This window comes from Athene noctua, chromosome 1 (assembly GCF_965140245.1).
Source record: "Athene noctua chromosome 1, bAthNoc1.hap1.1, whole genome shotgun sequence".
In the NCBI taxonomy this organism is placed as follows: Eukaryota; Metazoa; Chordata; class Aves; order Strigiformes; family Strigidae; genus Athene; species Athene noctua.
Genome location: NC_134037.1, coordinates 23,798,110 through 23,817,169, shown reverse-complemented (window position 1 = coordinate 23,817,169; position 19,060 = coordinate 23,798,110). Strand labels below are relative to the sequence as shown.

Genomic DNA, 19,060 nt, shown 5'->3' with positions numbered 1-19,060 from the left:
CTTTGTCCTCCCTACCTCCAAAAGGTCTTCAAAACTAACTACTTAGTCAATGGCATGTGTACTAACAGTACAGCTCAAGACGATTACAACAAATTGTAGTCTGTCCCCAAGCTGTATTCAGTGACACAGTAGTACAATAGCCTCTTATGTCAGAGCTGCTAAATTACTTGTGTCAAAATTTCTTTGCACAAAACTGTTGTCTAGATTGTGGAAGATGTACAAAGGAAACATCATTATGCCTTATAGAGGGACATATTAGGTCTGGATTTATTCCTCCTCTCCTCTCACAGATTTTTTTACCTGCTCCTGGGTATTTCACTTAGGGAGAACATTCTGCCTAAAAGTCAGCATATAGGTTAAAGTTGGATGCTTGTGGCAGGATAAATTCTCTTTGAGACAACCCTTTTATTCCTTCCCTGAAGCAATGGCGTTTTATGTCGATGAGTGGATTTACCTTCCTCCCAGTGGGATTCATAGTAGTATACATCAGCCAGTTCATAAAAGCATGTGAGGGATACAGTTAGTAATAAACATCTAAGTACATGTATAGATATATCGAAGGGAAAGAAAAAATATTCATATCCATAGCATATTATGTGTAGTCTGTGACTTACAGCTATTGATATCTGAAGTTCTGTGAAGTGGAAAAGAAAAATTAAACTTTCAGTTTGTGGAGGTGTCAGGCAGTGCACCAAGTAAAGAAAAAAAAGCAATAGCATCACCACTAATCTGGATTGAGGGATGATGGAAAAAATCTTCTGCAACAGATGACAGATTTTAAAATTTGTATGAAATATAACATCAAGTATAGACAGATGAACGCATTTCCCTTTATCATAGCAGGGTTATTTCACAGATCATGTCATATAACTGAAGAACAGTTAGAAAGTCTCTTATTTTCGAGTGAATATACTATGCTTCAGTGAGATGCAGAGCAGCTCCTAATTTTCAACAAATTAAATGGGAACTAAAAAGAACTTGACATTTCACTAAGCTGAACAGACAAGTCATTGTGCTAGCATTGCCATTGTAAGCACTTTGGTTTTGGGAAGCAGCACAAGAAATTCTGGAAATGATGGACTGACTGATCCATGTTATCCCAGTAACATTTTGCTGTGCCTAGAATTAGGTGATCTAATAGTATAAAAGCAGATGATGTACGGTGGAATCAATCCCTAGGAAAATAGAGTATGTGTAGTACATGATCTCTTGTTGAGAACATATGACAGCATTCTTTCAATCACCTCCCAAACATTTACTTGTGTAGCAGATGGTATCAGTTGGGACTTTTTTTCCAATTTATTATGCATATCACATGTTTATGTCATATGTCATGTTTCATCCTTTGAAAAACTCTAGCTGCTCAAAAGGGAGACAAGCCCAGAAGAGTAGAAAAGCTAGGATGGAGCCCTTAGGAGGTGAGGAGACATTTGTTGAGAGAGAATAATTTTCTAGAACGTAAAGGACAGACCGGTTGTGGAGGAATGATGGTGCCCAAGGAATAAGCCCTATGTATAGCAGAGACCAGATGTCTGCTGAGAACAGCAGGAACCCAGGCTTCAGAGGGACTTTCCCTAGAGACCCAAAGGGGACTCTGCAGACTTTTTGGCAACTCTGGAAGTCACTGATGTGCTGAACTTGAGAGCAAGCCTAAGCAAGGCTGATTGATTTGCCAGGATGCAATAGGAGAGGTGGAGATACGGTCATGTATTGTTTTGTTTTGATTTTCCTCATTTTTACTTTTCTCCCCCAAAAATCACCTGTTCTAGTGTCTGTTCTAATAAAACCTAGCTTTCTTATTTAAAAGCAGTTTTGGAGTGTTCACTGTGGAAAAAAAGGTTTGAACACTCTGACCTCACAGCTGTGGCCCCATTGCAAGGCATCATGCAGTCAAAAACAAAACTACATCACTGGGATGACTGTGGCACCAGATTCCCATCTATTACAGACTGGCAAATTACCCATTTACACAGCTGTTCAGGATCTTTCCTATGGTGTTTCTTATTTTTACAGCATACCTGTCTGCATATTTGTATGTATGATTAGCTTCACATAGAGCACTTGGTCATTAAGAGATTACTTAATGTTTTCAACTGCTCTTTAAAATGTAACTAATTTAGAATGTGATTAATAAAAATAAGCTGAACCCAGACCCTAAAACATCTCTGTTTTTACAAAGCTGCATAGAAACTAGGGAATTAAATTTAGTTCAAATCTGAGTTAAGATCCAAAGATAAATGGGTAAAAGAAATAGTTTAAGATAAAACAGTTGGAAAGTTGGCATTCTTTCAGACTCTCCTTTTCCAAAGTGTTTTGAAATAGGATATACTGAAAGCACCATGTAATAAATTGTAGTTGTGGCAGGTCTTTCATATGTGGGGTTAAATATGATTGATTATTGTGTAAAAAATTAAGATATGTTGTGAGATATTGCAAGAATTGATTTGAGGTATTTAAATGTTTAATAACTAAAATTGATAAATTTGGGCGGGGTTTTGTTGCTGGGCATCTTCATTTAACTATGTCAGTGTCTGTGTTCTTTTAGATAGTTCTTTTGTACAAAAGATTGTACTTTGAGTTTAGATCTGCTCTTTGATACTGTTTTATCATAGGGGAAAACTAGATATCAGTTTTCCATTAGATTTCTTATCATTTAATAATCTGTAGTCCTATAGTCCAAATAACTTTTTAACACTTTACCCTATCTTAACTGGTATATTTGGAAAGAACATCTTAAATGCTGGAAAGGATTTTCAGATTGCAGCTTTTCTTATCATTTCTGTCATTATTCTGAGCAAAGGGAGAGCTTTTGGATTTTTTAAACTAAGCATCGGTTCAATACCAGCTCTGGGAAAAAGAAAAAAAAAAAGACTTTAAAGAAAACTCTGAATATACGTTTGTGCACTGCAAAGTTAAAAGGAAGAACAATTTTTTTTTATAAATATGATATCAAATGTTGAAAATGTTTCCAGTATTTTACAGAAATGTTACAAATCTCCCCCTCCAATTCATAGTGATGCTTTCTGTACAAATACAAAGATGTAATATTAGCCAAAGACTGAGAAGATTACTGTATTTAGTAGCGATTAGTCTTTGCGGCTGCTGAACTGTGGAAACTCCATAGGCAACTTTAGGATCCTTGAGCTTTTCTGATTTAATAGCCTTCAGAACAGGTACTGATTGTCATTGAATCTCTGTTTTTCTTTCATGCCTGTGAACATGCTCAGCTCTATGATTTTGTTTTATTTTCCTTACTGATTCAACATAATAATTCTCAGTGTTTTGGGGAAGCACCACTGAGCCCATTAAGGAAGTGCTGCAAATGATGCCTCTATACAGTGGTGACTGACTCTGGCTGTTTGCAGATCACCCCCAAAAAAGCCAAAATGAATGAAGACAGTGAGCTTGAAATTTAAAAAATAATAATGAGGAGAATTGATAGTAGATCAAAATATTTGCTTTTGTTTAAAGATTAGGTCATCGAATGGTACAAAATTTGTATCGGAAAAGTTATTTAAGAAAACTTGGGGACTTCATCAGACATAGCTTTTTGCTTAAAATAACAGGAGGCCCAAAACCTTCTTGTCAAAGTTAATGTGTTCATTTGAATAGTTCCAGATATCTCCTGGATGCCTTAGATTCGATGTGTGTGTGGACTGAGTGTACATATCAAAAAGCAAAGCAAGCTTAGAGTCCGTTTCATCACATATCCAGCTGGGATTGTGAATACTCATTGCTGTATGCTGAAAGATCTGAGAAGCAGCAGAGAGAGTAGTAATGGCATCTTCAGTTTTTCCCTGTTCAGATGATGTTACTATTGCATTGGATGTTGTGAAAAGTCTCAGTTTTTAGACACAGTCAGTAAGCAAGACATCTGTTGGTGGGACTGTGATTTGTCCTGGGTGGAGTTTGGTTCACAAGAGGCACATTGCAACAGCAACCAGGTTCAACATCCTACTGAAACAACAACAAAAAAACCCCACACCACAGCAGCTGTGATCCACTTCAAGAAGGGACACTGCACAAAAATAAAGATACTCACTAAAAAAAGATCATCAAAGAGAAGGAAGTTGTACAAGGTGGCATGGAAGCTACTTAAGGACACCATATGCCTTACTAAAGGCCAGCACCCACCACCTGTCATGAAAGGCTTGAGAAACAGCGAAAGGAAGACTGCAGAGCTAGACAAGAGAGTAAAAGAAGTTGTTAGAAAGAAGTAGGTGTCCTTTAAAAAGCTGAATTCACACCCAAATGATGTTTTAAAAATATTTAAATGTAAAAACATGATAAGACAGTCAAAGGAATATTTGAGCAAATGATACAAAGAATTAAAACTGGTAATAGGTCTTACTTCTGATGCATCAGGAGCAATGCGCCTGCCAGTCTTTTGAGCCGATTATCATGGTGTAGATGGAATACTTAGAGACGTGTGTTTCAGAGAAGTTAAATAAATTCTTTACATCTGTGGAAAACTGGAGAATCCCATGCTGGATTGGGCTTTCTCAAAGAATATGTGAAACTGAAGTGATTTAACAGTCATGCAACAAAATTAATGATAAAATAAAATCACCAGTTCCAGATTTTATTCACCTAAAATTTCTGAAAGAATTCAAGGAAAAAAAAATTGCCCACATTATCAACAGTGATGCATAACCACTTGCTTTTCAGTTTTCCTTGTTATCAGAGACTTTGAGGCTGGATAGTGTGATGCCAGTTTTTTAAAACAGTTCTTAAATTATCCAGGGAACTGCAAGCTTGTAAGCCTGGTGTTTGCCTTAGGTGGTTCAGCAGAAATTATAATGCAAAATAAGATTTGTGGATGCCTGAAAACCTGTGATCTGCATGGGAAAGATCAGCATGAGGTTTGCAAAGAGGAAATCTATGCATATCTTGGAATTCTTTGAAGAGACAGGAAGTATGTGGATAAGGGTTCTACAGCTGATACGGTTTCCTTGAATTTCCACAAAGTTTTTGATAAAGCCCCTCACCAAAGGGGGCACATAGAAATAGCATGACAGGCAAAGTCCCAGAATAGGTAAGTAGATGAAGAAAATGTAGCAGTTCTCAAAACATGGGAGGCCTCAACTGGAGGTTTGTTTTAGGTGGTCAAGTGAAAAGAGTGAAGTCAGAAGGCTTCCTGATGGCTATGTAGATAGTGACTGCACTAAAGGCAGGAGTTGAGTGCAGTATAATCTCAGATTGAGTGATTTGTCAAAAATGGCAGATGAAATGCATTTTAGATAGTTGTCAAGTGATGGAAAAAATAACCAGTGAAAATCGGTGGGCTCAGAGCTGGCTGTTACCAAGCAGGAGTAAGATTTTTCAGTATGATAAATAACTGTGAAAATAATATTTCATCACTAAGCAGCAGTCAAAAAGCAAATAAAACGATGGCAATTATTAGGCTAAAAAGTACAAAAGAAGGAACATCATTCTACCACTGTATAAATCCAAAATTCACCTTATCTTGAATGCAGTGTATGGCTGCTGTTTGATACAGGTTATAGTCCTAGGTGGATGTTATGACCAAGTACAGTTCCTCTTATGGCAGGAGTCTGACATAGCTTATGAGTAAGAGAAATTCATCTGTATACAGAGTCAGATAAACTTTTAGGATTGAAGACTGTTGCACACTCTGATATCTGCCTTTAATTATTATTGTCATTACTGTTAATTGGATTTGCTTTAAATCTAAGAGGTAGTGCTCTGTTGTGGTAGGCAGCTTTGTATATGCAACTTTGCCAGTTTTATGTGAATTCTTCATTTGTAAGTATACAATCAAAATGAACAAACAAAAGACAGTCCTTATCCTAAACAGCTTCTGGTCTTTTGCAATTTTCTCCAGCATCAAAAGTGTTTAGTTTACTAAAAACTTTGAAGTGTTTTTTTCTTCTAATTTCAAACGATGATTTGAAACAATTTCCACAAAAGCATATACAAATATTAATGTCGTCTTATGCTCCTGTGAGATCTTTCAGTATTGCTTTTATTCTAATGAACCATTACATTTTATTGCATTCGTTAGCCACAGCTTTTCACTGTTGGCCAGATTGTAGCTGCTGATGTCTTAATTGGCACTAAAATAACATTTTTTTCCCTTGCAAGATCCTAAAGCAAAATTTAATTCCTCTGCATTGACTGCTTGGTACACCATGGAAAATCCATCCAGTATATCGAGGAGAATAAAAGAGTTTAAACTGGATGAAAAGTCAGAAGAGGCACATGTCCTGTTTCTTCTGAACAAAAGAACAAGATTACCATGAACAACATCCAGAAAGCCTACTGTGGGACTTGGTCCATGAGCAGAAGAGCCAGCTGCCATACTTCAGCTATGATGAGTACATTATAGAGGATACTTCTAAAGCTCAGAGGATATTCTTTGACTATCTTTTCCTCAGCCCACTTCATCTTCCCCCCCTTTTGTTTTATTAAATGTTCTGTCCTAAAGGTTTGTTGTAATAATATTTATGGACCTGATTTTTAAAGATCCTTAGTATCATCAGCTTATTCTCAGGTACTCAAAGCCAAACTTCAGTTTACATGCTGTGGGACTTGTATACCTCAGACACTCAAGGAAATAGCCTTCCATTTTTTCATTGTCTTCTGTGACGCTTCCCCTGAATGTTTCCATCTGCCATTGTCTGAAGGAACTGAAATAATGCAGATAAACTTGAGGAAGCTCATCTTTTCAGTCACAGAGTTGCCAGCAATGTGTTCATGCTGGTGGTTAGTCTGGATGGATGGAACTGCTGTTAGCTTATATTAAGCTTTGTATTTAATCTATTTGTTTCTCCAGCTGCTGTGATGATGAATACAAAATAACTTGCTAATATAATAGAAGTTAATAAATAAAAGTCAGCTTATTCAGAGTCTTGATGTAAATCATTATTTTTATTATTTTCTATTTTTCCTTGAAGATATAAACTGGATGTGCTGACTTTTCATTATCAAAATTCAATAAGCAGTGTCTATAAACTGCGTCCTCTATTTAATTTTGTCTGGGTTTTGATGTATTTCTGCCTCTGTTTTGTTAAGGAGACCTTCAGTTTGCATAAAGAAAACTTCTTAAATGTTTCAGACCAGATGAGATAGGCTGTTAGAAGATGAGTTTTTCTTTTGCTGCTGACTTTCCTTTTTTGGGCTACTCATTCCCACTTCCATAGTATTCTGTCAGTCAAGCTAGTGTGACTGTGCAGCTGCATGGTAAACTGCATCAGCAAAGTAATCTAGACTAAAAATAATCCAGGAAGAAAAAACAAGCCCCACAGTTATTTTTAACTGTGAACAGTTCCTGAGGAGGATGTTCTTATTAAGGCTGAAAGAAATGCTTATGAAATTATGACCGTGGCTGAAAAATGTATATGGGCATTCTGTCTGGAAGCCACTTTACTCAGTCTGAGAGGGCACCAAGTCCAGACTAAACAAGTTAAAGACAATTGGTTCTGGATTATTGGATTATGTGATAAATTAAACCACTTGTGGAGCAGAGATGGGTTTTAGGAGGGAGAAAGGTGACAGGCCATTGTGGAACAGAAGAAGAATCAGCAGCTCTTGTAGAATTAGAACAAGCTGCAGCTGCAAAACCTCCAAAAGCTGAGGTTTTTATCAACATTGCTTACGTAGGTATTCAGTGCCCTACTCAGATTGTGTAGCATGTATTCCCTGCATTTGTTATAATTATGCTGGTTTTACATAACAAACGTCTTCAGTCAGTGGGAAAATTTATTGGAACCAAGTTCATATCTATTGAAATTTTGTCAGGCCTGCCTACTGCTTTGAAATACAGAGAATCAGTCAAAAGTGGGTTTTTTTCATAAAACAGTGAATTTTGTTGATTAGTACAGATCAGTCTGATGAGCAGACTCATGTTGTAAAGCACCTTCCTCCATACTGTTAATTTTTGTAAAAGAGATTAATTCTTCTCAGTTGTTACAAACATCTAGTCCAAATTCATTGTCTACATTTCCTTTGTAGTTAATGCAAGGGGAGAGAGAGAGAGAGAGAGAGAGAGAGAGAGAGAGTGTATTTCCATACCAGCTGGTTTAGGATGAGGTCAATTGCTTTCTGAAGATGCTAGCTTCTCTTGGTTTTTCAGAGGGAACATAGGTCTAAGCATGCGCTATTTTTTGTCCAGAGAGCTAAAGCTGTGGAAGGTGAATCCTACTGAACATTTAATTTGTTAAAATTATTTTGTGGGCTTTGACCTAAACATTATGGTTGTGGCAGGTTTACATTTCTTGTACAACTCTTATTTATATTTTAGCACAGCTGTTATAATCAGGTAGCCTTGCTGACTGTATAAGCAACCAGTTCTTGAATCCCATTAAGCTCTTGTCTCCTGTGCATATGTGAATTTGGTAAGCTAACTGTACCGTTTATAAAATAAGTATTTATTTTCTTCTATTTGCTTGTGAAACTGTTCAGATTAATTAGAAGTCACCTTGTTCTTTCACGAGGAGGTAGAAACACAGCCCATTTTTTTACTCTTTCATTCAAGTCAAATCATACAAATCGTTTTTGGGGTTTTTTTCCCTTGTAACTTCTGTAACAGTCCTCCACTTTTCTGCCAAAGTCTTACTGTGCTGGAATTATGCTAAGAAACAGGCTTGTTACAGGCTCGAAGGGTACAAGATCTGTATAATACCTTAGGAATATTTTTCCTGTTATTTTCCATCCTCCGTCTTATGTATGCAAACAAGCTGTTTGCTGTTTTGATCACTGATACCCACTGAGCAAATGTTTTCATTGAGTTTTCCATACTGATGCACCGGTCTGGGGTTTGTTTTGTTTTTTCTGAGCTGATAACAGTTCACTCTAACCCTGGCAGTAAATTGTTCAAATTAATCCCTTTTCTGTGCGTTGCTTTGTCAACATCTAAATTCATGTGTTCCTGATGCTGAATCACTAGTAGCTCCCGCACATGAAGCAGTATATACTAAAGAGATATTAAAATATGGGACAAAGAATGACAAAAACTGCAAAGAACTGCCAGTATTACTCCTCAAGAGAACTGGGTAAAGTTTTGTGCTTGCTTTGTTTTCTGTGTTGGAGGAAATTCAGCACAGTTCTGATTTCCTTTCCCTCAGGTATTTATCTTAATAACATACACGTGAGATGACTACATTCATTCTGTCTTTTCACAACTTTACCCTGGTCTCTTGAGACCTTCTGCTGTCCTGAACTATCAAGGATAAGCAAACTTTTGGATTTGACTCAAAATATCAATTATCTTAAGCCCTGTTCTGCCTTCTGCACCATTTTTTTTCAAGTGGCTTCAAACCAATTGAGGGTGCTTGGCTGCACAACATGCTGTAATTTTGCTGAGATTTAGTGATTCTTGGATGCTTAAAGAGCACGTTGGGCCACTTTGCTGAGAGCATAAGATTAGAGTAGCTTTATTAGCAAACAGTGTGGTTCAGGTTAACAGGGGCTGACAGATTTTATGGAACAATATAACTGTGTTTACAGTGAAATTCACCTATTATAACACAAATACTCCCATGAAAATCCAAATTAGATCTTAAGATGAAACATTGATGTTTTGTTTATAGCATCTTTCACCATTCATATCTGCCTTCAGTTTGATATTTTATGCCTACAGAACGACACAGACGTTATTTTTCCCACATCCCATATGTCCAAATCATGTATAAAGATATTTAGCTCAAATACCATGCGTGCGAAACATTCCACACTGTGGGTACGAGGTGACGTTTGGTGTGTCTTTAACATGCTGTGGTGTTCAATTACAATACAGCAAATTTATTTTTATGCAGCCTTCTTCATGGAAAGTATGGAAAATTGCTTTGCAGTGAGTCATCTGTCATCTAAATAACTAAAAGTAGTGATACTTAAAGAGAGAAAGTGGCTCAGAGCTGACAGAGTTCAAGACAGAAAAAGAAACTGAATTGAAATAGAGGGTCTCCAACCATGGAGAACATAGAGGCAAAGACTGGGAGAGAACAGTAGGGAGAGGAGTGATGAGAAGCCAAACAAGCTGAGAATGTCAGTGGCAGTTCAGGAGACTATGGAGATCATTCGGAAACAAGCACTGGGCTTCAGGTGTCTCCCCTGCATTACACAAATATGTGCCAGGCAAAGATTCTTTGACTTTTAATAGAATGGTTTAAAACCAGGTAAATAACAGAATGGTGTAAAACAAGGTAAATAAGAGCACTGAGCTCAGTGTACTGTGAGGAATTTAGAAACATGCAGGTAGAGGTTGAGGGAAGGATAAATGGCTTAACTTTCTAGAGCAAGACATTAGAAGAACGCTGGCATTCTGCACTCCGTGATGTTTAAATGTGTGAGGATTTTATTGGAATGTGAAAGAGGGAATTTCAGCTAATTAGACAGGAATTATAGGCATGAGTATGTTCTTTGGCAGCAGTGCAGTCAAAGGGAAGATGGATTCTGTCAGTCTTCCCTTGCTAGTGTCAGGAGGGCTTACACTCAGAAGTGAGTGTGTGGGAGAGGCAGTTAGTTCAGGGTCAAAGATGACTTTAGAACTCTGTGTATAGGGATAAGATCTGAGTAAAGAAGCATGAAAGCTGTCTTGGAGAGCAAGAGGGACTTCTTTCCCTTGACATTTGAGCCTTTTGAAGAATTAGTTAGTAAGGAAATTAAAATGTAGCAAGGGAATGAGAGAACCAAGACTGCCTGTTAAAGAGATCAGAGATTACTTGCCAAGGTCACTGATGCCTTGCATGCTTTCCCTATAAAGTTGATGTCCAAAGCTGAGCTAGCAGTAAGATATCTTTAAGGAGGAGAAAGTAGAAGAATCAGAAACAGATATCTGGTGTTTTTAAGGCACAGCACTATTGTGGAGGGATATCATTGATATAAGCACTGTCATCTTTTATTGTGAATTACATGCATTCTTGTGTTCTTGGTGAAGTCAACCCAGCTGTGGTGTGGGGCTCTTGGGGGAGCTCTCTCTCTACCAACCTGCCCATACTGGTTTTTGCCTTGGTGATTCTTTTGACATCACTCTCTGTATAGAACCATATTACCTGCCTTAGGAAAGTAGATGTCATGTAAAGTATGTAGCACAAAGGAGAGTACAGTCTATTGAAAGCAAAAGGGAAAATAACTTGTCTTCTTACTCAACGCATTCAGAAGAGTTGGCTTTGACATTGTAGTACTGAAAGGCATTCTAAGCATAAAAGTAAAGCTGGAACCACTCAGACATCCCAGAATTTGAAGGGAGTAGTGTTTTATTGTATGCAGTTCCAAAATGCTTATTACAGATCTTCTTATTTACAACTATCATGTCTCTTTTGAATCTGCAGAGGAGAAATATCAAGGACAAACCAAGAGAAAGCGCATTCGAAGGAAGAAACAAAAGAGCAGTTTGCAAAACTCTAATAATTTACATGAACAAACAGAATCTGGAATGCAAGAGACTCTTGTTCAAGATAATTTACAGCTGCAGCAGATAGGCAGTCGCAAAATAAGCAAAAACAAAAAGAGGAAAATGAAAAAGAAGCGACAGAAAGAAAAAATGAGAGCAGCTGGATTAGTAACAAAAACTACCGGTGTGGATTTTACATATCAGCCTGACAAAAACAACAGAGAAGAAACAGAAGGCTTAAAAGATATATATGAAAAGGCAGATAGCATTCGGGACTTCCTGCAGGCAACACAACAAATTTATTTTGCTGATAGTATGTACCACTCTTTCTCCTTTCTTTTCCTGAGTATTACCTTGTAGGGGCAAATAAATGTACCTTATTATTGCTGTAGGATGGGCCAGATCTACTAGAGAAGTGCCTCTTAAACTCAGTAAGACATGCGAGAACTTATTATTTGTCCCATTTTCTGGTGTGTACATGAATATGTAAGAATCCACATCAGTATAAAAACTGTGGTCCTAATCTCATTGTTTCTCTGTCTTTGAAAATATACATAATATTCCTTGCTCTTTTTAAAAACATTCTAATGCACTTAGGATAAATATAGTGGTTAAAATGGACCAAATTCTTCTTTCCTCTGAGCTTCAAATGAGGGCAGTAATTGCTATCCTAACTACTTTCATGCTTACTATCTCTGAACCAACTTACTTTTCAGAAAGTTCTCCTTCCCAGGAGGAGATTTATTTGTAATATATGTGGAAATCTAGACAGACAGCATCCAAGAGGAAAGGGGAAGACACTGTTGGCACTGGGAAAGTGTGTTGGCGTAAAGCACTTGTGAAGAAGATGAATGTGAACTCATGCTCAATGAACGTTCCCTAGCACTTTAAAAAACAGTGGATGGATGTTGTCCCTAATGACCTATTGAATGTTCATCTGGCCAGTAAAATCAGAGAAATTCCTACTATATGTTTCTTCTATTGCCTTCCTGAAAAGCTGCTTCTGTGGTGCTTACGTCATAAATTTCTTTCAGAGATAATGAGATAACATACACCAGATTATGTTGGTGTCATCTAGAATTAAATATGTTTTCTTAAGAAAAGATGGTGTATTCTTCATTCCTCAGTTCAGAACATAGCTCTGAAATGATAACTGTCTTGTAAAACTGGAAAAATGCAGTGAAAAATTTTTCAAAGTGCATGGCCTTGATTGTCGGTTGAGGTGAATAAAGAATATTAAACATCTTACCTACCTGCATGAGTCCATCTAAAGTCAGAGCTGTCAGTTCCTAGTCCCATAAAATTCATCTTTAGACTACAGAATTACTTTAAAAACCCTGTTAAGATGACATCAGGGATTTCATGTTAATTTTTTTCTCCAGATTTATATATAGAATTTTCTTTGCTTACTGTTAACATTTTTCTGCTGTGTCAGGTCTTCATAGTAAGCCTAGCATTGGAAATCCATCCTGCTTTCTGGTTAATGTATTTCCATCACCAAAAATAAGAATTTTACTACTTCAGTATATGGCTAAGTAAATGTAAGCTGATACGTGCATTTACTGTAGTGGAACTCCAGAGTAACTGAGCAAGATTGCAAACTCGGTTAACAGTTCTGCTGTTAATAAATGACCCAGAACAGACACCTGGTCAATTGTCCACAGCTGTGTTGCATGTTGAATTTTAAGAAAAAGTGTTGATTTCCAGCTTCCTGGGAGTCAAGTTCAGGTTTTAGCAGTGGTTGACTGACTCGCCCTGGTGTCAAACCTACAGATCCAAGGGTTGAGCAAGTGAGGATCTTGGAATCCACAGAGAAAAATTCTCAGGTAAAAGGAAGTTCATCTGCAGATAAGATGTCACATCCATAAATCAGAGGATGACTAACTTTCTTGTTAGGCAAATCCCAGTTATATATAGATCTGACATTATGCTGTTTGCCTTTTCTAGTTGTGTGACTTTAGCACTATTTTTTTAGATAAAATTGGAAGACCTTGCTTTCAGCAGCATTTTCAAATGGTCATATTGGATTATACTTCTTGTACTTATGTCAGAAAGTTGAATTGGGACAAATGTGTTCTTCTCAGTTGGCTTGCTGGTAAAAACCTGAAGAATTAAAGGGAGTCTGGTTAAAGGGATGGACTGTACATTGTTACTGGAATGGAAGAGTGAATTCATGCTTTAGTACCATAGAAACAATGTATGTCCTCCTCTGCTGTCATGCATGCCCTAATACATGCTTTTAAAATAAAAATGTAAAAGTACAATAATAAGATAAATGGATGCCTCTGGAAGTGCTTTGCAGCAGTTCCACAGAGTTGTTCCCTATCTCCACATGTGTGCATTTTTATAATATACAGTGTGTAGGAAGCAAAACACAGTGCTTTGGGCACAGTACAGTTTCTTCATCACACTTTCTTCCTGTGCTAATCTTGAAAATTTAGATTCCACTTGCATTCCTGTCACTATGAATCCTATTGTCCTTTTTACCTTTTGAATTTGATACTTTCCCCTCTTACCATTGTTTTAATATTTAACAAAAAAAGGGAGGAGCAAGCTGCTCTTTAGTACCTGATATTTGATTGTCAGTTGTACTAAAAAGGAAGATGCTGTCTTTGAAAAGAAAGTTTAATTAGGAAACTTTTCTGTGCTCACTGAATATTTTTAATCTGTTGTTACATTTGTTTACCCAGATAAATCAGAATGCATGGATTCTGCAGTAAGTTCAGCAACTGTCCAAGAGCTTTTACAATATCTTGAATCTCGCACGATCTCTTCCTCAGATGTGACTCTTCTACATCAGTTGAAATCCCTTTTATTGCTACAGGATATTGAGAGATTGAAGGATGCTTTGAAACAATTCCAAGAACAATCTATGATGCCTCCTGGTAGGTACCATTCACTTTTGTTCATTCACTCATGTTCTTTTTTGTGTGGATTAAAATTCATATTTGTCACAGGTTTTTTTTATTAGGAAGCTCTGTAAATAATTATGTAGTGGTAAATATATGCTTATACAAGATTTGAAAGCATAATTCCCACCAAAAATATAGTGATTTTCCCTGTTTCTTGTTTGGCTGCAATCAATATAGAAACTTTTCACTTTGCAGCAACCATAGAGTACAAGATGATTCAGGTTCTTAAACCAGTATTTTTAAAACCTTAACTGTTTTAAGATTTAATCATGTTTAAAGCATATTTTTAATTCGTTTTCTTTGTAGAGTTTTTAAATCACATAAATTAACTTATTTTGGAGATTTCACCCATCCAGTTAAGGATTAATTTTACTTGCATATGAATCAATAAAACCCATTATTTCATTTCTTCTTGGTCGCCTGTGTGGCTTCTTTAACACATAAATCTTGCATGCCAAAGTTTGATTTACAACTTTGGTTTTGTTTAAATACAATTGTCTGGTTTAAGTTTCTAAAAAATGCTGTTGATTATGTAAAAACATAAAGTCACTTTTTACAATAAATGATATTATGAAGTCATTCATAAAAAGAAAAATTATTTTGTTACTAAATCTTTTCATCCCTGAGGCACAAGTTGGATTTCATTTATGCTCCTTTTGTTCTCTGTTACCCCTATAATTTCAGTAGAATTTTTCTTGGACAGTTAATAGTTCCTCAATTGAATGTGGGATCAGCATGTAGTCCATAGAAGGTATAATAATTCAATTTCCAAGTAGTCTTCACTTAAACACATTGTTCCTTGTCATTAGTACTTCTGTTGCAGCTTCAGGATGTGCTGAATTTTCTTGCCTCCCAAATAATTTATTCAGAGTTGAGAGTACTTGTTATGACATGAGAGATTCTCAACCATTTTTGTATTTTGAAGGACTAACTCTTTCGAAGAGTAATGACTGAGCTGGTAGTAGTGTGGTAACAGAGTAAGTAAGATCATAGCCATCAGAGGCTTAGCAGTAACATTCAAAGAAGAGACTATGCTTATGACATCACTAAATGATTTACAGCATGGTAGTGGTTAAAGATCCCAGTCAAGACTGGAGCCTACTGCATGCTGTGCATTGTAAAAACACAGAAAAGAGAGAATTTAAGTGGATCCAGAGGAAGGCCACAAAAATGATCAGGTGGCTGGAGCACCTTCCTTGTGAGCACAAGCTGAGAGAGTTGGGGTTGTTCAGGCTGGAGAAGAGAAGGCTCCAGGGAGAACTTACAGCAGCCTTCCAGTAGCTAAAAGGGAGCTACAGGAAAGATGGGGAGGGACTCTTTTTCAGGGAGTAACACTTTATCAGGGTAATGGCTTTACACTGAAATAGGGCAGATTAGATTAGATTCGATTAGATTGATTAGCTATAAGGAAGAAATTCTGTACTGTGTGAGTGGTGAGACACTGTCACAGGTTGCCCAGAGCAGCTGTGGCTGCCCCCTCCCTGGCAGTGTTCAAGGCCAGGTTGGACGGGGCTTTGAGCAACCTGGGCTAGGGGAAGGTGTCCCTGCCCATGGCAGGGGGGTTGGAACTAGATGGTCTTTAAGGTCCCTTCCAACCCAGTTCCTGCCTGTACAGTTAATAGCTGATGCATTTTGAAAAGGACACTCTTACAGAAGTACATATGTACTGGTTAACATGTAGATATGGAATATGACAACCCTTAAGGTTCTGATAGATCTGAAGTATCCCCATGTACGTGGAACAAAATCCTTCTGTGCATTCAATAATTAATTTCAAGCGTACATTCTGTGATCTTAATTATAATCAGATAGTCTCATTGGATGCAATACACATTTGCAAACTAAGTAGGACTCAGCAGGAATAGTGGTAATGGTATTGGCCCTTTATTAAATGACCTAATTCAGCTGATTATATCAATGGAACTGTTGAAGTGACTACATTCAGGATATTCCTTACAGGCCTTATCCAAATTCTACTCAATCCAGTAGGAATTCTGTTGGGTTTTGCAGCCTTGAGGCAAGATCTCTGTTTATTTCTATATATCAGAAATGTCAAACTGAAGTGAGAAAAGAAAACAGAAGCAAATTAGAAACAAATCCGTGCAAGTACCCTAATTTTCTGATGTATTTGTCACTTGAAAAAGCAGAAGACAGTTTTGTGAGTGATTTTTAAAATTTATTTATGTTTCTGCTGGTACAGCCTGAAATTGTTTACTCTTCCAGTTGATTTTTCTTCCTGTTGTCACTCTGGGCTCAATTTTAATCTCATTCGAAGTTCACAGTGGTGTAGCCATAATAACTGATTTGGTATTCATGAGGTACAACAACATAAGAAAGAGGAAAATACATTGTTATAAATTATTAAAGGATAATTAAACACCTGTTAGATATTAATTTGCCTCAGCAGAGTTTAACAATACATTATATTTGTAATTCAGGAATTTCTGTGAAAGAATATAGTGCTCTGAAATTTTATCTTGAATTAGGTTTTTAATTATACTTTTTTCCGAATTTTAGCTCAAAAATAGGTCATCTTACCCAGTTTTTTTAAACTTTAGATTTCATTCCCAATGAACATTGATAAAAGTTAGAGCGTTATTACAAAACTTGTCTTAGCAAATTCAACTTCTTGTTATAGAAATACAGGCTAAGGCTGTTTATTAAGCTAAAAGTTTACAGTATATCACAGTAATCTTTTTTTTTACAAGTTTGATTATCTTGCCTTTTCTCTCTTTTGTTTATTTTTACTACGGTATGATGTACTAGAAGAAAAGGTAGTTCCTTATTAATATGATGAAAAGAAAACAGTTTTTCTTAATTCTAGCAAGATGTATTCTTTTTACAAAATAAACATATTTCAATCCCTCTAGTTCAAGAAGCAGTATGTTAACCTTTTTCCCATGATTATGACTCTACTTAAGATGCCAGCATCAAAGGATTGATAATGTGTGCTATGTTTTGTTCAGTTTTATCTTTAATTCAAGAAGTAAAGAGTAGGGGAAAAATGAGAAGTAATCTGTTTCTTTCATAAAAGTGCACGTTCTCCAACTTTACAAAGTAAATGTACTATTATATATCTTTTACTTCATCATATATATGTGTTATAGTTTAATACTTGGCAAGTTTATGCCTACTGCTGATAAATTTGCTTTTTTCGGTAACTTTTTACATACCCTTTAGAGTAAAGCTATGGACTGCCCAAGGTCTGCAGACCACGAATTAAAAACTAGTTCAAGACCATGTTTTGGTATTTCTTTCACACACACATGTTATTCAGAGTGAGAATCATGGTTCCACCAAAAGAAAAAAGAAACAATGAAGAAAAACTCTTGTTTTAGCCTAAGCTCTTAGATTCAAATATTTGCAGTCATATGAAATTACGGTCTAATAAGGTTGGTGGAAGGGTCTGAAAAATTTTGCCAGAAAAAGAAGTTACTAAAGAGATTGAAACAGAAAAGTTATCAGCATTAAGTTATTACCTTTAACCCTTCATTTAAATGAGAAAACATGCTTGAACAAGAAAATCTCTGTGGTTAAGAGATACTGGTTACTCTGTTCAGTTGTCATCCTCCACCAACTTAACTTGTACTTTGTGCTGCAAGTTACTCCATCAAGTTACTTTTGACCTTGTACTCAGCAATTATACAAAGTCAAGGTTTTTGCTTGAACATGGCTATTTAAAGTGTCATTGTTCTCAGACTGTACAAAAGAACAAAATGTCCTATTGCTATTTCCATTTATTTGGTAGTCTTTAACAAAAGTACTTACCTCTACGTAAAGTCTTCTATAGGTGCACAGAAGAGAATGTTTAGAAGTCAAATGGACACACATTTCTCATGATGGGGGCTTGTCTGATCTCTGTCAGAAAGTCAGTGGCCATTTGCAAAAGGAAACCAGACACCTTCATGGTCCTGCACAGTGCAGTGGGCAAAGGAGAAGAGCTGTGTCTGGAAGCAATGCTCCATTTGATGGTTGGAAACAGTAGCTTTTTAAATGAGAGCTACTTAATTCCTACTTCACATCAATTATTAAAGCATAGGTGATTGGCTAATTAAAAAAAAAAAAGTCATTACTTCCTAATTTATGAACTCATTCAGCTTCTACTCATCAACTTCATTCCATTATCTATTAACATTTTCCCTTTGTTGGTTAAGATCAGGTCTTAAATATACTCTTTCCTTGTTGCCTAGGAAATTATCACTCAGAAGAGCTAGAAGCTTATTTTAACTGGTTTGGTTTTTTTCTGAGAGTTGTCCTTTATATATGTCTCCATTGTGGGGGGTGGGAGGGGAACATTTTGCAGACCAGAAGTAATATAGTTACTGTGTGCCAACAATGCATAGGCTGGATATGCAGAGGCCCTAAAATGATTAAATTTAAACCTTTTTTTTTTTTTTTTGAATGAACGTTTAAAGAAAAGGAAATGAAATGTGAAAGCTATATTAACATAACATTATAGAACCATCTTAAATGTGATGTCATGTGATAAGTGCTGTAGAAAGTCCTGTCATTAAAAGTAAAGTCACATAGATAATCTCTGAATTAAGGCAGAAGCAGTGGCATTTTGAGACTTTAATGCAGCTGTCTGTACAAGACGACTCATTCTCAGCTGAGACTTCTAGGTGCTACTCTAAGTTAAATAATAATGTGTGAAATTACTCTCCAGACAAAAAGAAGTAGAGAAGATTTTTTAGCCTTATCCATATGATCATGTCATTTCAATCTCCTTTTTTTCTGAATTATTGAATCATAACAAATAGGACATTCCAAAATATAGAACCAAAATTGTTTCTCA

At 36.5% G+C, this 19,060-nt stretch overlaps 1 protein-coding gene across 5 annotated transcripts in view; it reads left to right on the top strand.

Annotated features, from left to right (window-relative positions):
* ERICH1 (glutamate rich 1) overlaps positions 1-19,060 on the top strand; it is a 100,819-nt gene that overhangs the window by 49,323 nt on the left and 32,436 nt on the right. For 4 of the 5 annotated variants that reach the window (XR_012632807.1, XR_012632805.1, XR_012632806.1 and 1 more), the window contains exons 4-5: positions 11,292-11,666; positions 14,044-14,238. Coding sequence is in view for 2 of the 5 variants with exons in the window: in XM_074895720.1 (XP_074751821.1) it covers positions 11,292-11,666; positions 14,044-14,238 (570 nt within the window). In the remaining 3 variants the exon portion in view is untranslated. The remainder of the gene's footprint in view (positions 1-11,291; positions 11,667-14,043; positions 14,239-19,060) is intronic. The other variant, XM_074895721.1, reaches the window with a different exon arrangement.